Source organism: Heptranchias perlo, chromosome 3 (genome assembly GCF_035084215.1).
Source record: "Heptranchias perlo isolate sHepPer1 chromosome 3, sHepPer1.hap1, whole genome shotgun sequence".
Lineage (NCBI taxonomy): Eukaryota > Metazoa > Chordata > Chondrichthyes > Hexanchiformes > Hexanchidae > Heptranchias > Heptranchias perlo.
In genome coordinates, this window is record NC_090327.1 from 2103490 (window position 1) to 2127210 (window position 23721).

The 23721-nt window shown below is 51.6% G+C and overlaps 1 protein-coding gene across 1 annotated transcript in view; it reads right to left on the minus strand.

Annotated features, from left to right (window-relative positions):
* Positions 1-22847, minus strand: part of si:ch73-173p19.1 (uncharacterized) — an 83921-nt gene extending 61074 nt beyond the window's left edge. The window contains exons 1-3 of the mRNA XM_067977579.1: positions 22761-22847; positions 4979-5085; positions 4041-4207 (exon numbers count right to left, since the gene is read on the minus strand). Coding sequence (XP_067833680.1) covers positions 4041-4207; positions 4979-5085; positions 22761-22778 — 292 coding nt within the window. The 5' untranslated portion in view covers positions 22779-22847. The remainder of the gene's footprint in view (positions 1-4040; positions 4208-4978; positions 5086-22760) is intronic.
* Positions 22848-23721: the final 874 nt, after the last annotated feature.

Consider the following 23721-nt stretch of genomic DNA (forward strand, 5'->3'; position numbering starts at 1 on the left):
CATCAAGGGGTATGGGGAGAGAGCGGGAATATGGTATTGAGATAGAGGATCAGCCATGATCATATTGAATGGCGGAGCAGGCTCGAAGGGCCGAATGGCCTACTCCTGCTCCTATTTTCTTTGTTTCTAACATTCAAGATTAGATTGGAGAGGTGGATGAAGGAAAAGGGATTGAAAGGGTCAGTAACCAGAGGACACAGATTTAAAGCGATCGGCAAAAGAGCCAGAGGAGACATAACGAAAATCTTTTTTCTTAAACACAGTGATTTGTAATGATCTGGAATTCACTGCCTAAAAGGGCGGTGGAAGCAGATTCAATAATAACTTTCAAAAGGGAAATTGGATAAATACTTGAAGGGAAACAATTTACAGGGCTATGGGGAAAGAGCAGGGGAATGGGATTAATTGGACAGCTCTTTCAAAGAGCCAGCACAGGCGCGATGGGTCGAATGGCCTCCTCCAGTGCCGTACCTACTGTGATATCGGAACAGGGCAAATGTGATTAGGACTATTTGCTTGCACTGATGTGGATGATATTGGGATGAAAAGGGTTAAATTACGAGGACAGGTTGCATAGACTCGGCTTGTATTCCCTCGAGTATAGAAGATTAAGGGGTGATCTTGAGAATCCCTACGTGGTCAGTTTTCGGTAAAATATTAAAATGCCTACGTGGCAAAGAAGCAGAATGCAAAATGGTTAGAAAGGGTTAATTAGTTAGTAACTGAGATTGGTACAGGTGGCCTGGCCTCCTGCTGGGTCATATGTTTGCGTAGTCAGCAGGTTTGCATGGTCTTAGCAATGTAGAGTCTTTGATGTGATTCAAGGACTGGTCTGAATGTCTCCATGTTTATGGCAGATCAATATAGGTAACGAGCTTAGCCAAAGTTGAAAGACATTCCAGGTTGGGAGATAAGGAACAGAAGGAACAGGGAAGAACATTCCAAGTTGGAAGGTGAGGAAGTATCCCCTTTGATGTCTAACAGCAGCATGATCAGCACATGGACGATCTATGATTGGCCGGAAATAATGTAACCTCGCATGGCAACCTGTGCCCGGCTTATGATTGGTGTTGACTCTTGTGTTAATGATGTTCCAACCCCTATCAATCTGTATAAAGGTATGAGTTTTTGTCTTTGTCTTTGTCTCCTTATTCTGTTAGAATCGTTCGGATTCTCTCAGGAATCTGAATTGAAGCTCCAGACTAAGACCTGCTATTAAAGTTGTGATGAACTTTAAAATGTATTCGACTTCAGTTTTTACTGAACCAGACTGAGGGGAAAGAATCTGGATCGTCAATCTAATTGAGGTGTTTAAGATGATTAAAGGATTTGATAGGGAGATAGAGAGAAACTATTTCCTCTGGTGGGGAGAGTCCAGAACAGGGGGCATAACCTTAAAATTAGAGCTAGGCCGTTCAGGGGTGATGTCAGGAAGCACTTCTTCACACAAAGGGGAGTGGGAATCTGGAACTCTCTCCCCAAAAAGCTGTTGAGGCCGGGGGTCAATTGAAAATTTCAAAACTGAGGTTGATAGATTTTTGTTGGGTAAGGGGATTAAGAGTTTACGGGTAGATGGAGTTAAGATACAGATCAGCCATGATTGCACTGAATGGCGGAACAAGCTCGAGGGGCTGAATGGCCTCCTCCTGTTCCTACAGACCAGTTGGGACAAATGGCCTGTTTCCATGTTGTACCTTATGTGAATTTCTGTGGAGTGAACTGCCTGCAACTTTCATCATGTTCAGTATCCTGCACGCAGAAGAAAGCAGTTTCCAAACCAAACCAAACGAGGCCTCGCCCAGCGATAACTCGGCCCTCCCTTGGAGCGATCGGAGGAGTACAGGCACACGCAAGACACAGGGATCTGATCCAGATTGCGAGGGGCTTTCATTGTTACATTCCCCGTAGCAGATACAGGGCAGTGAGAGCCGACGTCTGAGCGACTGACACCACTGAACTCGAGTAAACACCTGCGGCACATCTCAATCTGGAACAGGCAGCAACAAATTGAGTTTGGGATACTCTGAAAGCACAAAACTGCTGGCACTACAGTCCAGAGCGGCAATCGGCCAGAGAGAGAGGGCACAAGCTACCCCCTCCCCCTCCCTGTACTGGTGCCAGCTACCCCCTCCCCCTCCCTGTACTGGCGCCAGCTACCCCCTCCCCCTCCCTGTACTGGTGCCAGCTACCCCCTCCCCCTCCCTGTACTGGCGCCAGCCAGCCCCTCCCCCTCCCTGTACTGGTGCCAGCTACCCCCTCCCCCTCCCCCATACTGGCGCCACCTACCCCTCTCAGTTTGAGAGAGGGGTAATGGGTGCGAGCACTGGGGCAGATGGATAAGTACATGAGGGAGAAAGGAATAGAAGGATATGTTGATCGGGTGAGATGAAGTGGGGAGGGAGGAGGCTCGTGTGGAGCATAAACACAGACATTGACCTGTTGGGCCAAATGGCCTGTTTCTGTAAATTCTATATATTGGCACCAGTTATGCCCTCCCCTGTCTAACCCCCAATTACCCACTCCACTCCACTCCACCCGGGTGACCCCCAGTTACCCTCCCCCACCCCCGCGGGTGACCCCCAGTTACCCTCCCCCACCCCCGCGGGTGACCCCCAGTTACCCTCCCCCACCCCCACTTGACCCCCTCCAGGGAGGCCCCCAGGGTGACCCCCTCCAGGGAGGCCCCCAGGGTGACCCCCTCCAGGGAGGCCCCCAGGGTGACCCCCTCCAGGGAGGCCCCCAGGGTGACCCCCTCCAGGGAGGCCCCCAGGGTGACCCCCTCCAGGGAGGCCCCCAGGGTGACCCCCTCCAGGGAGGCCCCCAGGGTGACCCCCTCCAGGGAGGCCCCCAGGGTGACCCCCTCCAGGGAGGCCCCCAGGGTGACCCCCTCCAGGGAGGCCCCCAGGGTGACCCCCTCCAGGGAGGCCCCCAGGGTGACCCCCTCCAGGGAGGCCCCCAGGGTGACCCCCTCCAGGGAGGCCCCCAGGGTGACCCCCTCCAGGGAGGCCCCCAGGGTGACCCCCTCCAGGGAGGCCCCCAGGGTGACCCCCTCCAGGGAGGCCCCCAGGGTGACCCCCTCCAGGGAGGCCCCCAGGGTGACCCCCTCCAGGGAGGCCCCCAGGGTGACCCCCTCCAGGGAGGCCCCCAGGGTGACCCCCTCCAGGGAGGCCCCCAGGGTGACCCCCTCCAGGGAGGCCCCCAGGGTGACCCCCTCCAGGGAGGCCCCCAGGGTGACCCCCTCCAGGGAGGCCCCCAGGGTGACCCCCTCCAGGGAGGCCCCCAGGGTGACCCCCTCCAGGGAGGCCCCCAGGGTGACCCCCAGTTAACCCCCTCCAGGGTGACCCCCAGTTAACCCCTCCAGGGTGACCCCCAGTTAACCCCCTCCAGGGTGACCCCCAGTTAACCCCCTCCAGGGTGACCCCCAGTTAACCCCCTCCAGGGTGACCCCCAGTTAACCCCCTCCAGGGTGACCCCCAGTTAACCCCCTCCAGGGTGACCCCCAGTTAACCCCCTCCAGGGTGACCCCCAGTTAACCCCCTCCAGGGTGACCCTCAGTTATCCTCCCCCCCACCGCAAGTGACCCGCAGTTACCGTCACCTGGTAACCCCCAGTTAACCCCCTCCAGGGTGACCCCCAGTTAACCCCCTCCAGGGTGACCCCCAGTTAACCCCCTCCAGGGTGACCCCCAGTTATCCTCCCCCCCACCGCAAGTGACCCGCAGTTACCGTCACCTGGTAACCCCCAGTTAACACCCTCCAGGGTGACCCCCAGTTATCCTCCCCCCCACTGCGAGTGAGCTGCAGTTACCGCCACCTGGTAACCCCCAGTTAACTGCCTCCTGGATGACCCCCAGTTAACCCCCTCCAACCTGCAGCTACCCCTCCACCATCCAAACCCCCCCCCCACCCCATTACCCTCCTCCTGGGTAACCTCCAGTTACCCCCCCGTTACACTCCCCATGTCTAACCCTCCGATACCCTCCCCTTCTAACCCCCAGTTACTCTCCCCCCGGTTCGGTTGTAATCTCCATGCCCCTTTACCTCGCAGTGGATTCCCTGTGTGAGCCGGATCGTCACTCTGGGAGCCTGTTGTATTCCGCGGTGGAGCCAGCCCCTGGGTAAGGGGTGGGTTAAAAGCTGACATTGCCCCGTCTGCCGACCTCCTCGTCTCCTGCGCTCGCTTGGCTCGGTCTCCCCCTTGAAGCAACCTGCAGAGCAGCAGGTTAGAGAGAAACAAAACAACACTCCTGGTAAAGAGCAGTGGACGAAATGATTTCTTCAATCTATAATCCCTCACTAACACGCTAATGGGTGGGTAGAGTCCATGATAGGGGAGTGTGTACAGGGTCTGTGGGGGGTGATTAAATGGGTGGGGAGAGTCCATGATAGGGGAGAGCGTACAGGGTCTGTGGGGGGAGATTAAATGGGTGGGGAGAGTCCATGATAGGGGAGAGCGTACAGGGTCTGTGGGGGGAGATTAAATGGGTGGGGAGAGTCCATGATAGGGAAGAGTGTACAGGGTCTGTGGGAGGAGATTAAATGGGTGGGGAGAGTCCATGATAGGGGAGAGTGTACAGGGTCTGTGGGAGGTGATTAAATGGGTGGGGAGAGTCCATGATAGGGGAGAGTGTACAGGGTCTGTGGGGGGTGATTAAATGGGTGGGGAGAGTCCACGATAGGGGAGAGTGTACAGGATCTGTGGGAGGAGTAGAACTGAACCCTTCCAACCTGCAAAGACCTCCTTAAAGCCCTCCTGTCTGTCCAAGCTGTGTTCACTCCTCCGAACCGCTCCTTCTCCGTTTCAGTGTCCATATTTCGCTAATTACAATGTCTTGGGACATTTTTGAATGTTGAAGGTGCTAAATAAATGCAAACTATTCTTCTCACTGGCCTGTTCTTATTTCATTCTGTCTTATGACCTGAACTGCAATAAATGCGAAGCAAGCTCGTAATGGCAGCTTCCAAGCCTGGTTACTTACCACTCTGTGGCCTCCTGGACATTGAAGATTCCAGCCTGAAGTGCAGCCTGCACCTGTCTCTCCTCAAAGCCCATCTCATACAGAGCAAGGAAAAGGTCACTGAGAGTCTGTCAAAACACATCCCACAATAGCACATTTTAAAATTGCAATGCTGGTATTTTTTCACATTGATCATCTTTCTCCACATCCACCAGATACTGAATGAACAAGGAATGCACTGGCTCACTTTGTAACCAGTCACCAGGGAGGGAGCTTTACTCTGTATCTAACCCATGCTGTACCTGCCCTGGGAGTGTTTGATGGGACAGTGTAGAGGGAGCTTTACTCTGTATCTAACCCATGCTGTACCTGCCCTGGGAGTGTTTGATGGGACAGTGTAGAGGGAGCTTTACTTTGTATCTAACCCGTGCTGTACCTGCCCTGGGAGTGTTTGATGGGACAGTGTAGAGGGAGCTTTACTTTGTATCTAACCCGTGCTGTACCTGCCCTGGGAGTGTTTGATGGGACAGTGTAAAGGGAGCTTTACTTTTTATCTAACCCGTGCTGTACCTGCCCTGGGAGTGTTTGATGGGACAGTGTAAATGGAGCTTTACTCTGTATCTAACCCATGATGTACCTGCCCTGGGAGTGTTTGATGGGACAGTGTAGAGGGAGCTTTACTCTGTATCTAACCCATGATGTACCTGCCCTGGGAGTGTTTGATGGGGCAGTGTAGAGGGAGCTTTACTCTGTATCTAACCCATGATGTACCTGCCCTGGGAGTGTTTGATGGGACAGTGTAGAGGGAGCTTTACTCTGTATCTAACCCGTGCTGTACCTGCCCTGGGAGTGTTTGATGGGGCAGTGTAGAGGGAGCTTTACTCTGTATTTAAGGGCAGGGGTTAAAACCACTTGAACATTGTGAATTTAAAACCTTTTGAACCTTTGGACATTACATATGAAGGAAAGGGTTAACTTGCCCCTTTCGACATTACATTTGGACATTAGAAATTTGAAACTGCAAAAGCAGCAATGTGCAGAATCTTCAACAAGCTTCGGTTTTCAACAACTGATAAGAACGAAGGAACAATATACAGAAGCATCAGGAGGCACGAACAGGTTCAAAACAACTGACTTGGAAAAACAGTGCTGAGCCAGTGGAATCCTTGGGAAAGATAACTGGGTTCACGCGGACTAAAAACTACAGCAACTCTCACACGGTGGGAGGGCTGCACCTGATCACTCGTGGTTTTGAGTGTTCCAGCTAACTGACCATCGTAGCGCAATGGGTGAGTGGCCAAAATGGGACTTCACTTTCACTCACATCCCGATTGGCAAAAATCATATAAAAATGGGACATTGTTACTGCAGTGAAGATTCTTTAGTGCAGTCAGAGATGACCAGGCTACACCGAGGGTAAGGCACCCGACAAGCAGGAGAAGAGTATTAATAATCAGAGTATCCAAAGGGAGCTTCGAAAAAAGAAAGGTTTCTAACTCTCATGGACTGACAGCTGATACCCATTGCCTGCAATTCCTGCGCCATGTGGGAACTTCAGGACGTTTCATGTGTCCGGGAGGGCCACATGTGCAGGAAATGCCTCCAGTTCCTCGAGCTCAAGCTGAGGGTTTCTGAGCTTGAGGGGCGGCTGGAGTCACTGCAGAGCATAAGGGAGGATGAAGGTTTCCTGGATCATACGTTCCAGGAGGTGGTCACCCCACAGCCTCAGAGTTCAGGATAACAAGTGGGTGGCCATCGGAAAGGGTAGGAAGAGGCAGGCAGTGCAGGAATCTCCTGGGTGTGTCGCACTCTCAAACCGGTATTCAATACCAGTGAGGGTGACGACACCTCGAAGGAGTGCAGTCCTGAGCATGGCACCGTGGAGCAAAGGACTGCACAGGGGGGCACAGTGAAGTGATGAAATGCAGTCGTTAAAGGGGATTCGATAGTCAGGGGGGCAGACAGGCGTTTCTGTGACCGTCGACCTGAGTCCCACATGGTGTGTTGCCTCCCTGGTGCCAGGGTAAAGAACGTCAGGGAGAGGGTGCAGAACATTCTGAGGGGGGGAAGGGGAACAGCCAGAAGTCATGGTCCATGTGGGAACCAATGACATGGGAAAGGAAAGGAATGATAAATTAAAATGCAGGACTTCAAAGGTAGTGATCTCAGGATTACGACCAGTGCCACGTGCTAGTGAGTATAGGAACAGGAGAATAGACAGGATGAATGCGCGGCTGCAGGGATGGTGTCGGAGGGAGGGATTTAGATTCCTGGGACATTGGGACCGGTTCTGGGGAAGGTGGGGCCTGTACAAGCGGGACGGGTTACACCCGAGCAGGACCGGGACCAATGTCCTCGTGGGGGTGTTTGCTAGTGCTGTTGGGGAAGGTTTAAACTAGAGTGGCAGGGGGATGGGAACCTGAGCGAGGAGTCAGAAGGGAGTAAAGTTGAGAGCAGCAAGAGAGGGGAAGACCCAGAGGAAAGTTACAATACAAATAGTATAAACATTTGTTCAAGAACAAGTGAAAGGGAAAAGCGTAGAGCAGCGGAAAGAAAGTGTACGTTGGGCATGACAGATAAAATAAAAACTAGAAGGCGTAAGGCGATTAACCCAGCATCAAAGCTGAAGGTCAGGCTAGGGTGTGTGGCCCAACTAAGAGTTCTACATACAAATGCACAGAGTATAAGGAATAAATTAAATGAACTACAGGTTCAAATTCAAATTGGAGGGTATGACATGATAGCTATTACTGAGACATGGCTGCAGGATGGTCAGGATTGGGAACTAAATATACCGGGTTATAAGGTCGACAGGAGAGATAGGGAAAATGGAAGAGGGGGAGGAGTAGTCTTAATGATTAGAGATGAAATCACTTCAATGATAAAGGGGGATATAACGAGAGGTAAGCAGCCAACAGAAACCTTATGGGTTGAATTGAGAAATAGGAAAGGATCTAAGACTATAGTGGGAGTTGTATATAGGAGCCCTGGCAGCAGCTCTGAAGTGCTAGATTGTATAAATGCAGAGATTAGACAAGTGTGTAAGAAAGGCATAGTGGTCTTAATGGGGGACTTTAACCTTCACATAGATTGGGAAAAGCAGACTAGCAACTGTCAGAAAGGTAGTGAATTTCTTGAGTGTGTCCGGGATAGTTTTCTACAGCAGTATGTCCTAGAGGCAACAAGGGGGCAAGCAATACTAGATTTAGTAATGAGTAATGAACCAGATTTAGTTAACGGCTTAACTGTGCGTGAACATCTATCCAATAGCGATCATAACACGATCGAGTTCAAAGTAATGTTTGAAAGGGAAAAACGTGAGTCAGCTGCTAAGATTCTAGACTTGGGTAAGGCCGACTTCAATGGGACTCTGTCCACAGTAAACTGGGCAAATCTGTTAATGGGTAAAACGACTGATGATCAGTGGGAAATGTTTAAAGAAACATTTAACGTGATACAGAACTGGTTTATACCCCTGAGGGGCAAGAACTCTACTTGCCAAAAAAAACAGCCATGGACAACTAAAGAGGTAAGGGACAGTACAAGACATAAGGAAAGGGCATACAAAAAGGCAAAAAATGGCACAGATCCTGACGAATGGGAAAGATACAAAGATCAACAAAGGGTCACAAAACAGATAGTAAGAGCTACAAAAAGAGAGTATGAAAAGAAACTCGCAAGGGATATCAAAACCAATGCGAAGAACTTTTATAGTTATATTAGGAAAAAGAGGGTGGTCAGGAGCAGTGTTGGCCCCTTAAAAACTGAAAGTGGGGATATTGTCATTGACAATGGGGAAATGGCGGACATGTTGAACAATTACTTTGCGTCAGTATTTACAGTCGAAAAAGAGGATAGCATGCCGGAAATCCCAAGAAAACTTATGCTGAATCGGGGACAGGGACTCGATAAAATTAACATAAGTAAAGCAACAGTAATGAAGAAAATAATAGCACTAAAGAGTGACAAATCCCCAGGACCAGATGGTTTCCATCCCAGGGTTTTAAAGGAAGTAGGTGAGCACATTACAGATGCCCTAACTATAATCTTTCAACGTTCTCTAGATTCAGGAACTACCCCTCTGGATTGGAAAATTGCACATGTCACTCCGCTTTTTAAGAAAGGAGAGAGGGAAACCGGGGAATTATAGACCAGTTAGCCTAACATCTGTTGTGGGGAAAATGCTGGAGTCTATAATTAAGGATAGGGTGACTGAACACCTCGAGAATTTACAGTTAATCAGAGAGGGCCAGCATGGATTTGTGAAAGGTAGGTTGTGCCTGACAAACCTGATTGAATTTTTGAAGAGGTGACTAAAGTAGTGGACAGGGGAATGTCAATGGATGTCATTTATATGGACTTCCAGAAGGCATTTGATAAGGTCCCACATAAGAGACTGTTCGCTAAGATAGAAGCCCATGGAATCGAGGGAAAAGTACGGACTTGGCTGAGCGAAAGGCGACAGGGAGTAGGGATAATGGGAAGGTACTCACATTGGCAGGATGTGACTAGTGGAGTCCCGCAGGGATCTGTCTTGGGGCCTCAATTATTCTCAATATTTATTAACGACTTAGATGAAGGCATAGAAAGTCTCATATCTAAGTTTGCCGATGACACAAAGATTGGTGGCATTGTAAGCAGTGTAGATGGAAACATAAAATTACAAAGCGATATTGATAGATTAGGTGAATGGGCAAAACTGTGGCAAATGGAATTCAATGTAGACAAATGTGAGGTCATCCACTTTGGATCAAAAAAGAATAGAACAGAGTACTTTCTAAATGGTAAAAAGTTAAAAACAGTGGATGTCCAAAGGGACTTAGGGTTTCAGGTACATAGATCATTGAAGTGTCATGAACAAGTGCAGAAAATAATCAAGAAGGCAAATGGAATGCTGGCCTTTATATCTAGAGGACTGGAGTACAAGGGGGCAGAAGTTATGCTGCAGCTATACAAAACCCTGGTTAGACCGCACCTGGAGTACTGTGAGCAGTTCTGGGCACCGCACCTTCGGAAGGACATATTGGCCTTGGAGGGAGTGCAGCGTAGGTTTACTAGAATGATACCCGGACTTCAAGGGTTAAGTTACAAGGAGAGATTACACAAATTGGGGTTGTATTCTCTAGAGTTTCGAAGGTTAAGGGGTGACCTGATCGAAGTTTATAAGATATTAAGGGGAACAGATAGGATGGATAGAGAGAAACTATTTCCGCTGGTTTGGGATTCGAGGAGTTAGGGGCACAGTCTAAAAATTAGAGCCAGACCTTTCAGGAGCGAGATTAGAAAACATTTCTACACACAAAGGGTGTTAGAAGTTGGAACTCTCTTCTGTAATCGGCAAATGATACTAGCTCAATTGCTAAATTTAAATCTGAGATAGATAGCGTTTTGGCAACCAAAGGTATTAAGGGATATGGGCCAAAGGCGGGTATATGATCAGCCATGATCTTATCAAATGGCGGAGCAGGCACGAGGGGCTGAATGGCCTACTCCTGTTCCTATGTTCCGAATGAGGTCCTGTGGTCAGAGTTTCAGGAGCGAGGGAGGAAGTTAAAAAGCAGGACCTCAAAGGTAGTTACCTCGGGATTACTCCCAGTGCGACGCGCTAGTGAGTACAGGAATAGGAAGATATGGCAGGTTTATGCGTGGCTACAGACATGGTGCAAGAGGGAGGGCTTCAGATTCTTGGGGCATTGTGGCCAGTTCTGGGGCAGGAGGGACCTGTTCATGACAGACGGGTTGCACCTCAACAGAGCTGGGACCAATGTCCTCGTGTGGAGGTTCACTCGTGCTTGGGGGAGGATTTAAACTAATTTGGCAGGGGGATGGGCACCAGGATGTAGCATTGGAAAGGAGTAACAAGGGGCACAAAGGATCGGGGGAGAAAGATAGCACTAGAGCAACTAATAGTACAGTATTAGATGGGATCAGACTGAGAGAATACGAGAAGGTCTGAGATAGGTTTACAGTGCATGTGTGTAAACACACAAAGTGTGGTAAATAAGGTTGGTGAGCTGCAGGCACATGGGAATATGGTGTCATGGTGATAACGGAGACCTGGCTCAAAAAAGGGCAGGATTGGGTACTAAATATTCCTGGATACAAGGTGTTCAGGAAAGATAGGGAAGGAAAGAAAGGAGGGGAGGGTGGCAGTATTGATTAAGGAGAATATTGCAGTGCTGGAGAGAGAGGATGTCCTGGAGGAGTCAAGGACAGAATGTATTTGGTTAGAGTTAAGAAACAATCGAGGTGCCATTACACTCCTGGGGGTATTCGATAGACCACCAACCAGTGGGAAGGAGATAGAGGAGCAAATTTGCAGGGAAATTAGAGAGGTGCAAAAGCCATAGAGTAGTGATGATGGGGGACTTCAACTATCCTAATATAGACTGGGACAGTAATAATAAGGGGCAAAGAGGGGGAGGAATTTTTGAAGTGTGTTCAGGAGAACTTTCTTGACCAGTACGTTTCCGGCCCAACGAGGAAGGAGGCATTGCTGGACTTGGTTCTGGGAAATGAGGTGGGTCAAGTGGAGCAAGTGGCAATGGGGGAGCATTTAGGGAACAGCGATCATAATATCATAAGGTTTAGAATAGCTATGGAAAAGGAAAAGGACCATTCTAAAGTAAAAATACTTAATTGGAGGAGGGCCAATTTCAGTGGGATGAGAACAGATCTGGCCCGGGTAAATTGGAATCAAAGATTGGCAGGCAAAACTATAATCGAACAATGGGCGGCCTTTAAAGAGGAGATGGTTCGGGTACAGTCTAGGTACATTCCCACGAGGGGGAAAGGGAGGGCAACTAAAGCCAGAGCTCCCTGGATGACAAAAGAGATAGTGAGTAAGATGAAGCAGAACAAAGGGGTGTATGACAGATGTCAGGTTGATAACACAAGTGAGCACAAGGTAGAATATAGAAAGTACAGAGAAGTGAAAAAGGAAATAAGAGGAGCAAAGAGAGAGTATGAGAATAGACTAGCGGCCAACATAAAAGAGAATCCAACAGTCTTCTACAGGCATATAAATAGTAAATGGGTAATAAGAGGAGGGGTGGGGCTGATTAGGGAGCAAAAAGGAGATCGACTCATGGAGGCAGAGGGCACAGGTACTAAATGAGTACTTTGCATCTGTCTTTACCAAGGAAGAAGATGCTGCCAAAGTCTCAGTAAAAGAGGAGGTCGTTGAGATAGTGGATGGGGTGAAAATTTATAAAGAGGTACGAGAAAAGCTAGCTGTACTGAAAGTAGATAAGTCACCCGGTCTGGATGGGATGCATCCTAGGTTGCTGAGGGAAGTAAGGATGGAAATTGCAGAGTTGCTGGCAAAAATCTTCCAAACATCCTTAGATACAGGGGTGGTGCCAGAGGACTGGAGAATTGCAAATCTCACACACTTGTTCAAAAAAAGGTGTAAGGATAAACCCAGCAATTATAGGCCCGTACACAGGGTAAGGTAGCATAGTGGTTATGTTACTGGACTAATAATCTGGAGTCATGAGTTCAAATCCCACCACGGCAGCTGGGGAATTTAAATTCAATTAATTAAATGAAATCTGGAATTTAAAAAATAGTTTCAGTAATGGTGATCATAAAACTACCGGATCGTCACAAACCAAGCCCAGTCGACCCTGCAAAGTCCCCCTCACTGACAGCTGTCCCACAGACTAGTCAAGCAACAGCCTGACATAGCCATACTCACAGAATCACACCTTTCAGCCAATGTCCCAGACACTTCCATCACCATCCCTGGGTATGTCTTGTCCCACCGGCAGGACAGACCCACCAGAGGTGGCGGTACAGTGATACACAGTCAGGAGGGAATGGCCCTGGGAGTCCTTAACATTGACTCCGGACCCCATGAAATCAGGTCAAACACGGGCAAGGAAACCTCCTGCTGATTACCACCAACCGTCCTCCCTCAGCTGATGAATCAGTCCTCCTCCATGTTGAACACCACTTGGAGGAAGCACTGAGGGCAGCAAGGGCACAGAATATACTCTGGGTGGGGGACTTCAATGTCCATCACCAAGAGTGGCTCGGTAGCACCACGACTGACTGAGCTGGCCGAGTCCTGAAGGACAGAGCTGCTAGAATGGGCCTGCGGCAGGTGGTAAACAAATCAACACGAGGGAAAAACTTACTTGACCTCGTCCTCATCCATCTGCCTGTCGCAGATGCATCTGTCCATGACTGTATTGGTTGGAGTGACCACCGCACAGTCGTTGTGGAGACGAAGTCCCGTCTTCACACTGAGGACACCATCCAACGTGTTGTGTGGCACTACCACCGTGCTAAATGGGATAGATTCAGAACAGATCTAGCAGCTCGAAACTGGGCTTCCATGAGGCACTGTGGGCCATCAGCAGCAGCAGAATTGTATTCCTGCACAATCTGTAACCTCATGGCCCGGCATATTCCTCACTCTACCATTACCAACAAACCAGGGGATCAAAGCTGGTTCAATGAGGAGTGTAGAAGAGCATGCCAGGAGCAGCAACAGGCATACCTAAAATTGAGGTGTGAACCTACAACACAGGACTACATGCATGCTAAACAGCGGAAGCAACATGCTATAGACAGAGCAAAACGATTCCACAACCAACGGATCAGATCAAAGCTCTGCAGTCCTGCCACATCCAGTCGTGAATGGTGGTGGACAATTATAACAACTAACGGTAGGAGGAGGCTTTGTAAACATCCCCATCCTCAATGATGGCAGAGTCCAGCACGTGAGTGCAAAAGACAAGGCTGAAGCGTTTGCAACCATCTTCAGTCAGAAGTGCCGAGTGGATGATCCATCTCGGCCTCCTCCCGATATCCCCACCATCACAGAAGTGCCTGTTCCAGAACTAGCCGAGCCTCTCGCCAAACTGTTCCAGTACAGCGACAACACTGGCATCTACCCCACAATGTGGAAAATTGCCCAGGTATGTCCTGTCCACAAAAAGCAGGATAAATCCAATCCGGCCAATTACCGCCCCATCAGTCTACTCTCAATCATCAGCAAAGTGATGGAAGGTGTCGTCGACAGTGCTATCAAGCGGCACTTACTCACCAATAACCTGCTCACCAATGCTCAGTTTGGGTTCCGCCAGGACCACTCGGCTCCAGACCTCATTACAGCCTTGGTCCAAACATGGACAAAAGAGCTGAATTCCAGAGGTGAGGTGAGAGTGACTGCCCTTGATATCATCAACATCCTGCGGGTCACCATTGACCAGAAACTTAACTGGACCAGCCATATAAATACTGTGGCTACGAGAGCAGGTCAGAGGCTGGGTATTCTGCGGCGAGTGACTCACCTCCTGACTCCCCAAAGCCTTTCCACCATCTACAAGGCACAAGTCAGGAGTGTGATGGAATACTCTCCACTTGCCTGGATGAGTGCAGCTCCAACAACACTCAAGAAGCTCGACACCATCCAAGATAAAGCAGCCCACTTGATTGGCACCCCATCCACCACCCTAAACATTCACTCCCTTCACCACCGGCGCACTGTGGCTGCAGTGTGTACCATCCACAGGATGCACTGCAGCAACTCGCCAAGGCTTCTTCGACAGCACCTCCCAAACCCGCGACCTCTACCACCTAGAAGGACAAGGGCAGCAGGCGCATGGGAACAACACCACCTGCACGTTCCCCTCCAAGTCACACACCATCCCGACTTGGAAATATATCGCCGTTCCTTCATTGTCGCTGGGTCAAAATCCTGGAACTCCCTTCCTAACAGCACTGTGGGAGAACCGTCACCACACGGACTGCAGCGGTTCAAGAAGGCAGCTCACCACCACCTTCTCAAGGGCAATTAGGGATGGGCAATAAATGCCGGCCTTGCCAGCGACGCCCACATCCCATGAACAAATTTTAAAAAATAAAAAAAAATTTGACCGAGTGTGGCACCAAGGAGCCCTAGTAAGATTGAAGTCAATGGGAATCAGGGGGAAAACTCTCCAGTGGCTGGAGTCATACCTAGCACAAAGGAAGATGGTAGTGGTTGTTGGAGGCCAATCATCTCAAGCCCAGGACATTGCTGCAGGAGTTCCTCAGGGCAGTGTCCTGGCCCAACCATCTTCAACTGCTTCATCAATGACCTTCGCTCCATCATAAGGTCAGAAAGGGGGATGTTCTCTGACGATTGCAGTGTTCAGTTCCATTCCAACTCCTCAAATAATGAAGCAGTCCGTGCCCGCATGCAGCAAGACCTGGACAACATCCAGGCTTGGGCTGATAATGGCAAGTAACATTTGCGCCAGACAAGAGCCAGGCAATGTCTCCAACAAGAGAGAGGCTAACCACCTCCCCTTGACATTCAATGGCATTACCATCGCCGAATCCCCCACAATCAACATCCTGGGGGTCACCATTGACCAGAAACTTAACTGGACCAGCCATATAAATACTGTGGCTACAAGAGCAGGTCAGAGGCTGGGTATTCTGCGGTGAGTGACTCACCTCCTGACTCCCCAAAGCCTTTCTACCATTTACAAGGCACAAGTCAGGAGTGTGATGGAATACTCTCCACTTGCCTGGACGAGTGCAGCTCCAACAACACTCAAGGAGTTCGACACCATCCAGGACAAAGCAGCCCGCTTGATTGGCACCCCATCCACCACCCGAAACATTCACTCCCTAAACATTCACTCCCTTCACAACCGGCGCACTGTGGCTGCAGTGTGTGCCATCCACAGGATGCACTGCAGCAACTCGCCAAGGCTTCTTCGACAGCACTTCCCAAACCCGCGACCTCTACCACCTGGAAGGACGAGGGCAGCAGGCACAGGGGAACAACACCACCTGCACGTTACCCTCCAAGTCACACACCATCCCGACTTGGAAATATATCGCCGTTCCTTCATCGTCCCTGGGTCAAAATCCTGGAACTCCCTACCAAACAGCACTGTGGGAGAACCTTCACCACACGGACTGCAGCGGTTCAAGATGGCGGCTCACCACCACCTTCTCAAGGGCAATTAGGGATGGGCAATAAATGTTGGCCTTGCCAGCGATGCCCACATCCCATGAACGAATAAAAAAATCAGTTTAACCTCAGTGTTGGGGAAGCTTTTAGAAACGATAATCCACACTTGTCCAAGTGACTGTTAATTCTGACCCGGATTTTCGTTTCTAAAACGTTTCCCCACAACTGAGATTAAACTGACTGGGCCATAATTGCTGGGTGTATCCTTACTCCAAGCGTAGATCTACAGTGTAGATTAACCAAGGTTATACCAGTCTGTCTTGTTTTATTTGTCAGTGTGTTTGTTTTATATAAGTATGTACACAGTGAATGGTTAGGATCTGGGATGCACTGCCCGAGGGGGTGGTGGAGGCAGATTCAATCATGGGCTTCAAAAGGGAACTGGATAAATACTTGAAAGGAAAACATTTGCAGGGCTAAGGGGACAGGGTGGGGGAGTGGGACTCACTGGATTGCTCTTGCAGAGAGCCGGCACGGACTCGATGGGCTGAATGGCCTCTCTCCGTGCTGTAGCCTTTCTATGATTCTATGAAGAAACTTCACGAGAGAGTTGGTCAATCTCCTGCTTTGCTGCTCAATTCCCTGGTTTTGAAGGTTTAAACTTTGATTAACGAAGTTTCACCGACTGACTATTGTCCAGGTTCTCGCGACACTCTCCGAACCCGGTCTGTACCTGCCCTGGGAGTGATTGATGGGCCAGTGTAGAGTGAGCTTTACTCTGTATCTAATCCTGTACCTGCCCTGGGAGTGTTTGATGGGACAGTGTAGAGGGAGCTTTACTCTGTATCTAACCCTGTACCTGACCCTGGGAGTGTGTGATGGGACAGTGTAGAGGGAGCTTTACTCTGTATCTAATCCTGTACCTGCCCTGGGAGTGTTTGATGGGACAGTGTAGAGGGAGCTTTACTCTGTATCTAACCCTGTACCTGCCCTGGGAGTGTTTGATGGGACAGTGTAGAGGGAGCTTTACTCTGTATCTAATCCTGTACCTGCCCTGGGAGTGTTTGATGGGACAGTGTAGAGGGAGCTTTACTCTGTATCTAATCCTGTACCTGCCCTGGGAGTGTTTGATGGGAGAGTGTAGAGGGAGCTTTACTCTGTATCTAACCCTGTACCTGCCCTGGGGGTGTTTGATGGGACAGTGTAGAGGGAGCTTTACTCTGTATCTAACCCTGTACCTGCCCTGGGAGTGTTTGATGGGACAGTGTAGAGGGAGCTTTACTCTGTATCTAATCCTGTACCTGCCCTGGGAGTGTTTGATGGGACAGTGTAGAGGGAGCTTTACTCTGTATCTAACCCTGTACCTGCCCTGGGGGTGTTTGATGGGACAGTGTAGAGGGAGCTTTACTCTGTATGTAACCCGTGCTGTACCTGCCCTGGGAGTGTTTGATGGGACAGTGCAGAGGGAGCTTTACTCTGTATCTAATCCTGTACCTGCCCTGGGAGTGTTTGATGGGACAGTGTAGAGGGAGCTTTACTCTGTATCTAACCCTGTACCTGACCCTGGGAGTGTTTGATGGGACAGTGTAGAGGGAGCTTTACTCTGTATCTAACCCTGTACCTGCCCTGGGAGTGTTTGATGGGACAGTGTAGAGGGAGCTTTACTCTGTATCTAACCCTGTACCTGCCCTGGGAGTGTTTGATGGGACAGTGTAGAGGGAGCTTTACTCTGTATCTAACCCTGTACCTGCCCTGGGGGTGTTTGATGGGACAGTGTAGAGGGAGCTTTACTCTGTATCTAACCCTGTACCTGCCCTGGGAGTGTTTGATGGGACAGTGTAGAGGGAGCTTTACTCTGTATCTAATCCTGTACCTGCCCTGGGAGTGTTTGATGGGACAGTGTAGAGGGAGCTTTACTCTGTATCTAATCCTGTACCTGCCCTGGGAGTGATTGATGGGACAGTGTAGAGGGAGCTTTACTCTGTATCTAATCCTGTACCTGCCCTGGGAGTGATTGATGGGACAGTGTAGAGGGAGCTTTACTCTGTATCTAATCCTGTACCTGCCCTGGGAGTGTTTGATGGGACAGTGTAGAGGGAGCTTTACTCTGTATCTAACCCTGTACCTGCCCTGGGGGTGTTTGATGGGACAGTGTAGAGGGAGCTTTACTCTGTATCTAACCCGTGCTGTACCTGCCCTGGGAGTGTTTGATGGGACAGTGTAGAGGGAGCTTTACTCTGTATCTAACCCGTGCTGTACCTGCCCTGGGAGTGTTTGATGGGACAGTGTAGAGGGAGCTTTACTCTGTATCTAACCCGTGCTGTACCTGCCCTGGGAGTGTTTGATGGGACAGTGTGGAGGGAGCTTTACTCTGTATCTAACCCGTGCTGTACCTGCCCTGGGAGTGATTGATGGGACAGTGTAGAGGGAGCTTTACTCTGTATCTCACCCTGTACCTGCCCTGGGAGTGTTTGACGGGACAGTGTAGAGGGAGCTTTACTCTGTATCTAACCCTGTACCTGCCCTGGGAGTGTTTGATGGAGACAGTGTAGAGGGAGCTTTACTCTGTATCTAACCCTGTACCTGCCCTGGGAGTGTTTGATGGGACAGTGTAGAGGGAGCTTTACTCTGTATCTAACCCTGTACCTGCCCTGGGAGTGTTTGATGGGACAGTGTAGAGGGAGCTTTACTCTGTATCTAACCCGGTCTGTACCTGCCCTGGGAGTGTTTGATGGGACAGTGTAGAGGGAGCTTTACTCTGTATCTAACCCTGTACCTGCCCTGGGAGTGTTTGATGGGACAGTGTAGAGGGAGCTTTACTCTGTATCTAACCCTGTACCTGCCCTGGGAGTGTTTGATGGGACAGTGTAGAGGGAGCTTTACTCTGTATCTAACCCGTGCTGTACCTGCCCTGGGAGTGTTTGATGGGACAGTGTAGAGGGAGCTTTACTCTGTATCTAACCCTGTACCTGCCCTGGGAGTGTTTGATGGGACAGTGTCGAGGGAGCTTTACTCTGTATCTAACCCTGTACCTGCCCTGGGAGTGTTTGATGGGACAGTGTAGAGGGAGCTTTACTCTGTATCTAACCCGTGCTGTACCTGCCCTGGGAGTGTTTGATGGGACAGTGTAGAGGGAGCTTTACTCTGTATCTAATCCTGTACCTGCCCTGGGAGTGTTTGATGGGACAGTGTAGAGGGAGCTTTACTCTGTATCTAACCCTGTACCTGCCCTGGGAGTGTTTGATGGGACAGTGTAGAGGGAGCTTTACTCTGTATCTAACCCGTGCTGTACCTGCCCTGGGAGTGTTTGATGGGACAGTGTAGAGGGAGCTTTACTCTGTATCTAACCCGTGCTGTACCTGCCCTGGGAGTGTTTGATGGGACAGTGTGGAGGGAGCTTTACTCTGTATCTAACCCGTGCTGTACCTGCCCTGGGAGTGATTGATGGGACAGTGTAGAGGGAGCTTTACTCTGTATCTCACCCTGTACCTGCCCTGGGAGTGTTTGACGGGACAGTGTAGAGGGAGCTTTACTCTGTATCTAACCCTGTACCTGCCCTGGGAGTGTTTGATGGAGACAGTGTAGAGGGAGCTTTACTCTGTATCTAACCCTGTACCTGCCCTGGGAGTGTTTGATGGGACAGTGTAGAGGGAGCTTTACTCTGTATCTAACCCTGTACCTGCCCTGGGAGTGTTTGATGGGACAGTGTAGAGGGAGCTTTACTCTGTATCTAACCCGGTCTGTACCTGCCCTGGGAGTGTTTGATGGGACAGTGTAGAGGGAGCTTTACTCTGTATCTAACCCTGTACCTGCCCTGGGAGTGTTTGATGGGACAGTGTAGAGGGAGCTTTACTCTGTATCTAACCCTGTACCTGCCCTGGGAGTGTTTGATGGGACAGTGTAGAGGGAGCTTTACTCTGTATCTAACCCTGTACCTGCCCTGGGAGTGTTTGATGGGACAGTGTAGAGGGAGCTTTACTCTGTATCTAACCCGGTCTGTACCTGCCCTGGGAGTGTTTGATGGGACAGTGTAGAGGGAGCTTTACTCTGTATCTAACCCTGTACCTGCCCTGGGAGTGTTTGATGGGACAGTGTAGAGGGAGCTTTACTCTGTATCTAACCCTGTACCTGCCCTGGGAGTGTTTGATGGGACAGTGTAGAGGGAGCTTTACTCTGTATCTAACCCTGTACCTGCCCTGGGAGTGTTTGATGGGACAGTGTAGAGGGAGCTTTACTCTGTATCTAACCCGTGCTGTACCTGCCCTGGGAGTGTTTGATGGGACAGTGTAGAGGGAGCTTTACTCTGTATCTAACCCTGTACCTGCCCTGGGAGTGTTTGATGGGACAGTGTAGAGGGAGCTTTACTCTGTATCTAACCCTGTACCTGCCCTGGGAGTGTTTGATGGGACAGTGTAGAGGGAGCTTTACTCTGTATCTAACCCTGTACCTGCCCTGGGAGTGTTTGATGGGACAGTGTCGAGGGAGCTTTACTCTGTATCTAACCCTGTACCTGCCCTGGGAGTGTTTGATGGGACAGTGTAGAGGGAGCTTTACTCTGTATCTAACCCGTGCTGTACCTGCCCTGGGAGTGTTTGATGGGACAGTGTAGAGGGAGCTTTACTCTGTATCTAATCCTGTACCTGCCCTGGGAGTGTTTGATGGGACAGTGTAGAGGGAGCTTTACTCTGTATCTAACCCTGTACCTGCCCTGGGAGTGTTTGATGGGACAGTGTAGAGGGAGCTTTACTCTGTATCTAACCCGTGCTGTACCTGCCCTGGGAGTGTTTGATGGGACAGTGTAGAGGGAGCTTTACTCTGTATCTAACCCGTGCTGTACCTGCCCTGGGAGTGTTTGATGGGACAGTGTGGAGGGAGCTTTACTCTGTATCTAACCCGTGCTGTACCTGCCCTGGGAGTGATTGATGGGACAGTGTAGAGGGAGCTTTACTCTGTATCTCACCCTGTACCTGCCCTGGGAGTGTTTGACGGGACAGTGTAGAGGGAGCTTTACTCTGTATCTAACCCTGTACCTGCCCTGGGAGTGTTTGATGGAGACAGTGTAGAGGGAGCTTTACTCTGTATCTAACCCTGTACCTGCCCTGGGAGTGTTTGATGGGACAGTGTAGAGGGAGCTTTACTCTGTATCTAACCCTGTACCTGCCCTGGGAGTGTTTGATGGGACAGTGTAGAGGGAGCTTTACTCTGTATCTAACCCGGTCTGTACCTGCCCTGGGAGTGTTTGATGGGACAGTGTAGAGGGAGCTTTACTCTGTATCTAACCCTGTACCTGCCCTGGGAGTGTTTGATGGGACAGTGTAGAGGGAGCTTTACTCTGTATCTAACCCTGTACCTGCCCTGGGAGTGTTTGATGGGACAGTGTAGAGGGAGCTTTACTCTGTATCTAACCCTGTACCTGCCCTGGGAGTGTTTGATGGGACAGTGTAGAGGGAGCTTTACTCTGTATCTAACCCGGTCTGTACCTGCCCTGGGAGTGTTTGATGGGACAGTGTAGAGGGAGCTTTACTCTGTATCTAACCCTGTACCTGCCCTGGGAGTGTTTGATGGGACAGTGTAGAGGGAGCTTTACTCTGTATCTAACCCTGTACCTGCCCTGGGAGTGTTTGATGGGACAGTGTAGAGGGAGCTTTACTCTGTATCTAACCCTGTACCTGCCCTGGGAGTGTTTGATGGGACAGTGTAGAGGGAGCTTTACTCTGTATCTAACCCGTGCTGTACCTGCCCTGGGAGTGTTTGATGGGACAGTGTAGAGGGAGCTTTACTCTGTATCTAACCCTGTACCTGCCCTGGGAGTGTTTGATGGGACAGTGTAGAGGGAGCTTTACTCTGTATCTAACCCTGTACCTGCCCTGGGAGTGTTTGATGGGACAGTGTAGAGGGAGCTTTACTCTGTATCTAACCCTGTACCTGCCCTGGGAGTGTTTGATGGGACAGTGTAGAGGGAGCTTTACTCTGTATCTAACCCGTGCTGTACCTGCCCTGGGAGTGTTTGATGGGACAGTGTAGAGGGAGCTTTACTCTGTATCTAACCCTGTACCTGCCCTGGGAGTGTTTGATGGGACAGTGTAGAGGGAGCTTTACTCTGTATCTAACCCTGTACCTGCCCTGGGAGTGTTTGATGGGACAGTGTAGAGGGAGCTTTACTCTGTATCTAATCCTGTACCTGCCCTGGGAGTGTTTGATGGGACAGTGTAGAGGGAGCTTTACTCTGTATCTAACCCTGTACCTGACCCTGGGAGTGTTTGATGGGACAGTGTAGAGGGAGCTTTACTCTGTATCTAATCCTGTACCTGCCCTGGGAGTGTTTGATGGGACAGTGTAGAGGGAGCTTTACTCTGTATCTAACCCTGGGGTTCCCAATCAGCAAGGGTCAGATTTTAGAGGTTTCGGGCCCGGGGTTCGGCCTGTGGGGGGGGGCCGGGGCCGGGGCCCGGGGTTCGGCCTGTGGGGGGGGCCGGGGCCCGGGGTTCGGCCTGTGGGGGGGGCCGGGCCCGGGCCCGGGGTTCGGCCTGTGGGGGGGGCCGGGGCCGGGGCCGGGGCCCGGGGTTCGGCCTGTGGGGGGGGCCGGGGCCCGGGGTTCGGCCTGTGGGGGGGGGCCGGGGCCCGGGGTTCGGCCTGTGGGGGGGGCCGGGGCCGGGGCCGGGGCCCGGGGTTCGGCCTGTGGGGGGGGGCCGGGGCCCGGGGTTCGGCCTGTGGCGGGGGCCGGGGCCCGGGGTTCGGCCTGTGGGGGGGGCCGGGGCCGGGGCCCGGGGTGAGCGGGTTGTCCGGCAGTTCCTGCCCCTCTGACGGGGTTTCCCCACCCGCCTGCGGCCTACTCCGCGCCGCCCACCCTCCGAGCCCGAGAGCCGCGGCTCCTCACACACTCACCGCTGGGCCGCTCTCCATCGCGCCGATCCTCTATCGCCGCCGCTCGGTCCTGGAATCCGAGGCCCGCGGCCCTCCGTCCCCGCCCACCGCCCGTCAATCACACAGACCCCGCCCACCGCCCGTCAATCACACGGACCCCGCCCACCGCCCGTCAATCACACAGACCCCGCCCACCGCCCGTCAATCACACGGACCCCGCCCACCGCCCGTCAATCACACGGACCCCGCCCACCGCCCGTCAATCACACGGACCCCGCCCACCGCCCGTCAATCACACGGACCCCGCCCACCGCCCGTCAATCACACGGACCCCGCCCACCGCCCGTCAATCACACGGACCCCGCCCACCGCCCGTCAATCACACGGACCCCGCCCACCGCCCGTCAATCACACGGACCCCGCCCACCGCCCGTCAATCACACGGACCCCGCCCACCGCCCGTCAATCACACGGACCCCGCCCACCGCCCGTCAATCACACGGACCCCGCCCACCGCCCGTCAATCACACGGACCCCGCCCACCGCCCGTCAATCACACGGACCCCGCCCACCGCCCATCAATCACACGGACCCCGCCCACTGAGACCTGCCGACCGCCCGTCAATCACACAGACCCCGCCCACCGCCCGTCAATCACACAGACCCCGCCCGCCGCCCGTCAATCACACAGACCACGCCCACTGAGACCCGCCGACCGCCCGTCAATCACACAGACCCCGCCCACCGCCCGTCAATCACACAGACCCCGCCCACCGCCCGTCAATCACATAGACTCCGCCCACTGTCCGTCAATCGCACAGACCCCGCCCACCGCCCGTCAATCACACAGACCCCGCCCACCGCCCGTCAATCACACAGACCCCGCCCACCGCCCGTCAATCACACAGACCCCCGCCCACCGCCCGTCAATCACACAGACCCCGCCCACTGTCCGTCAATCACACAGACCCCGCCCACCGCC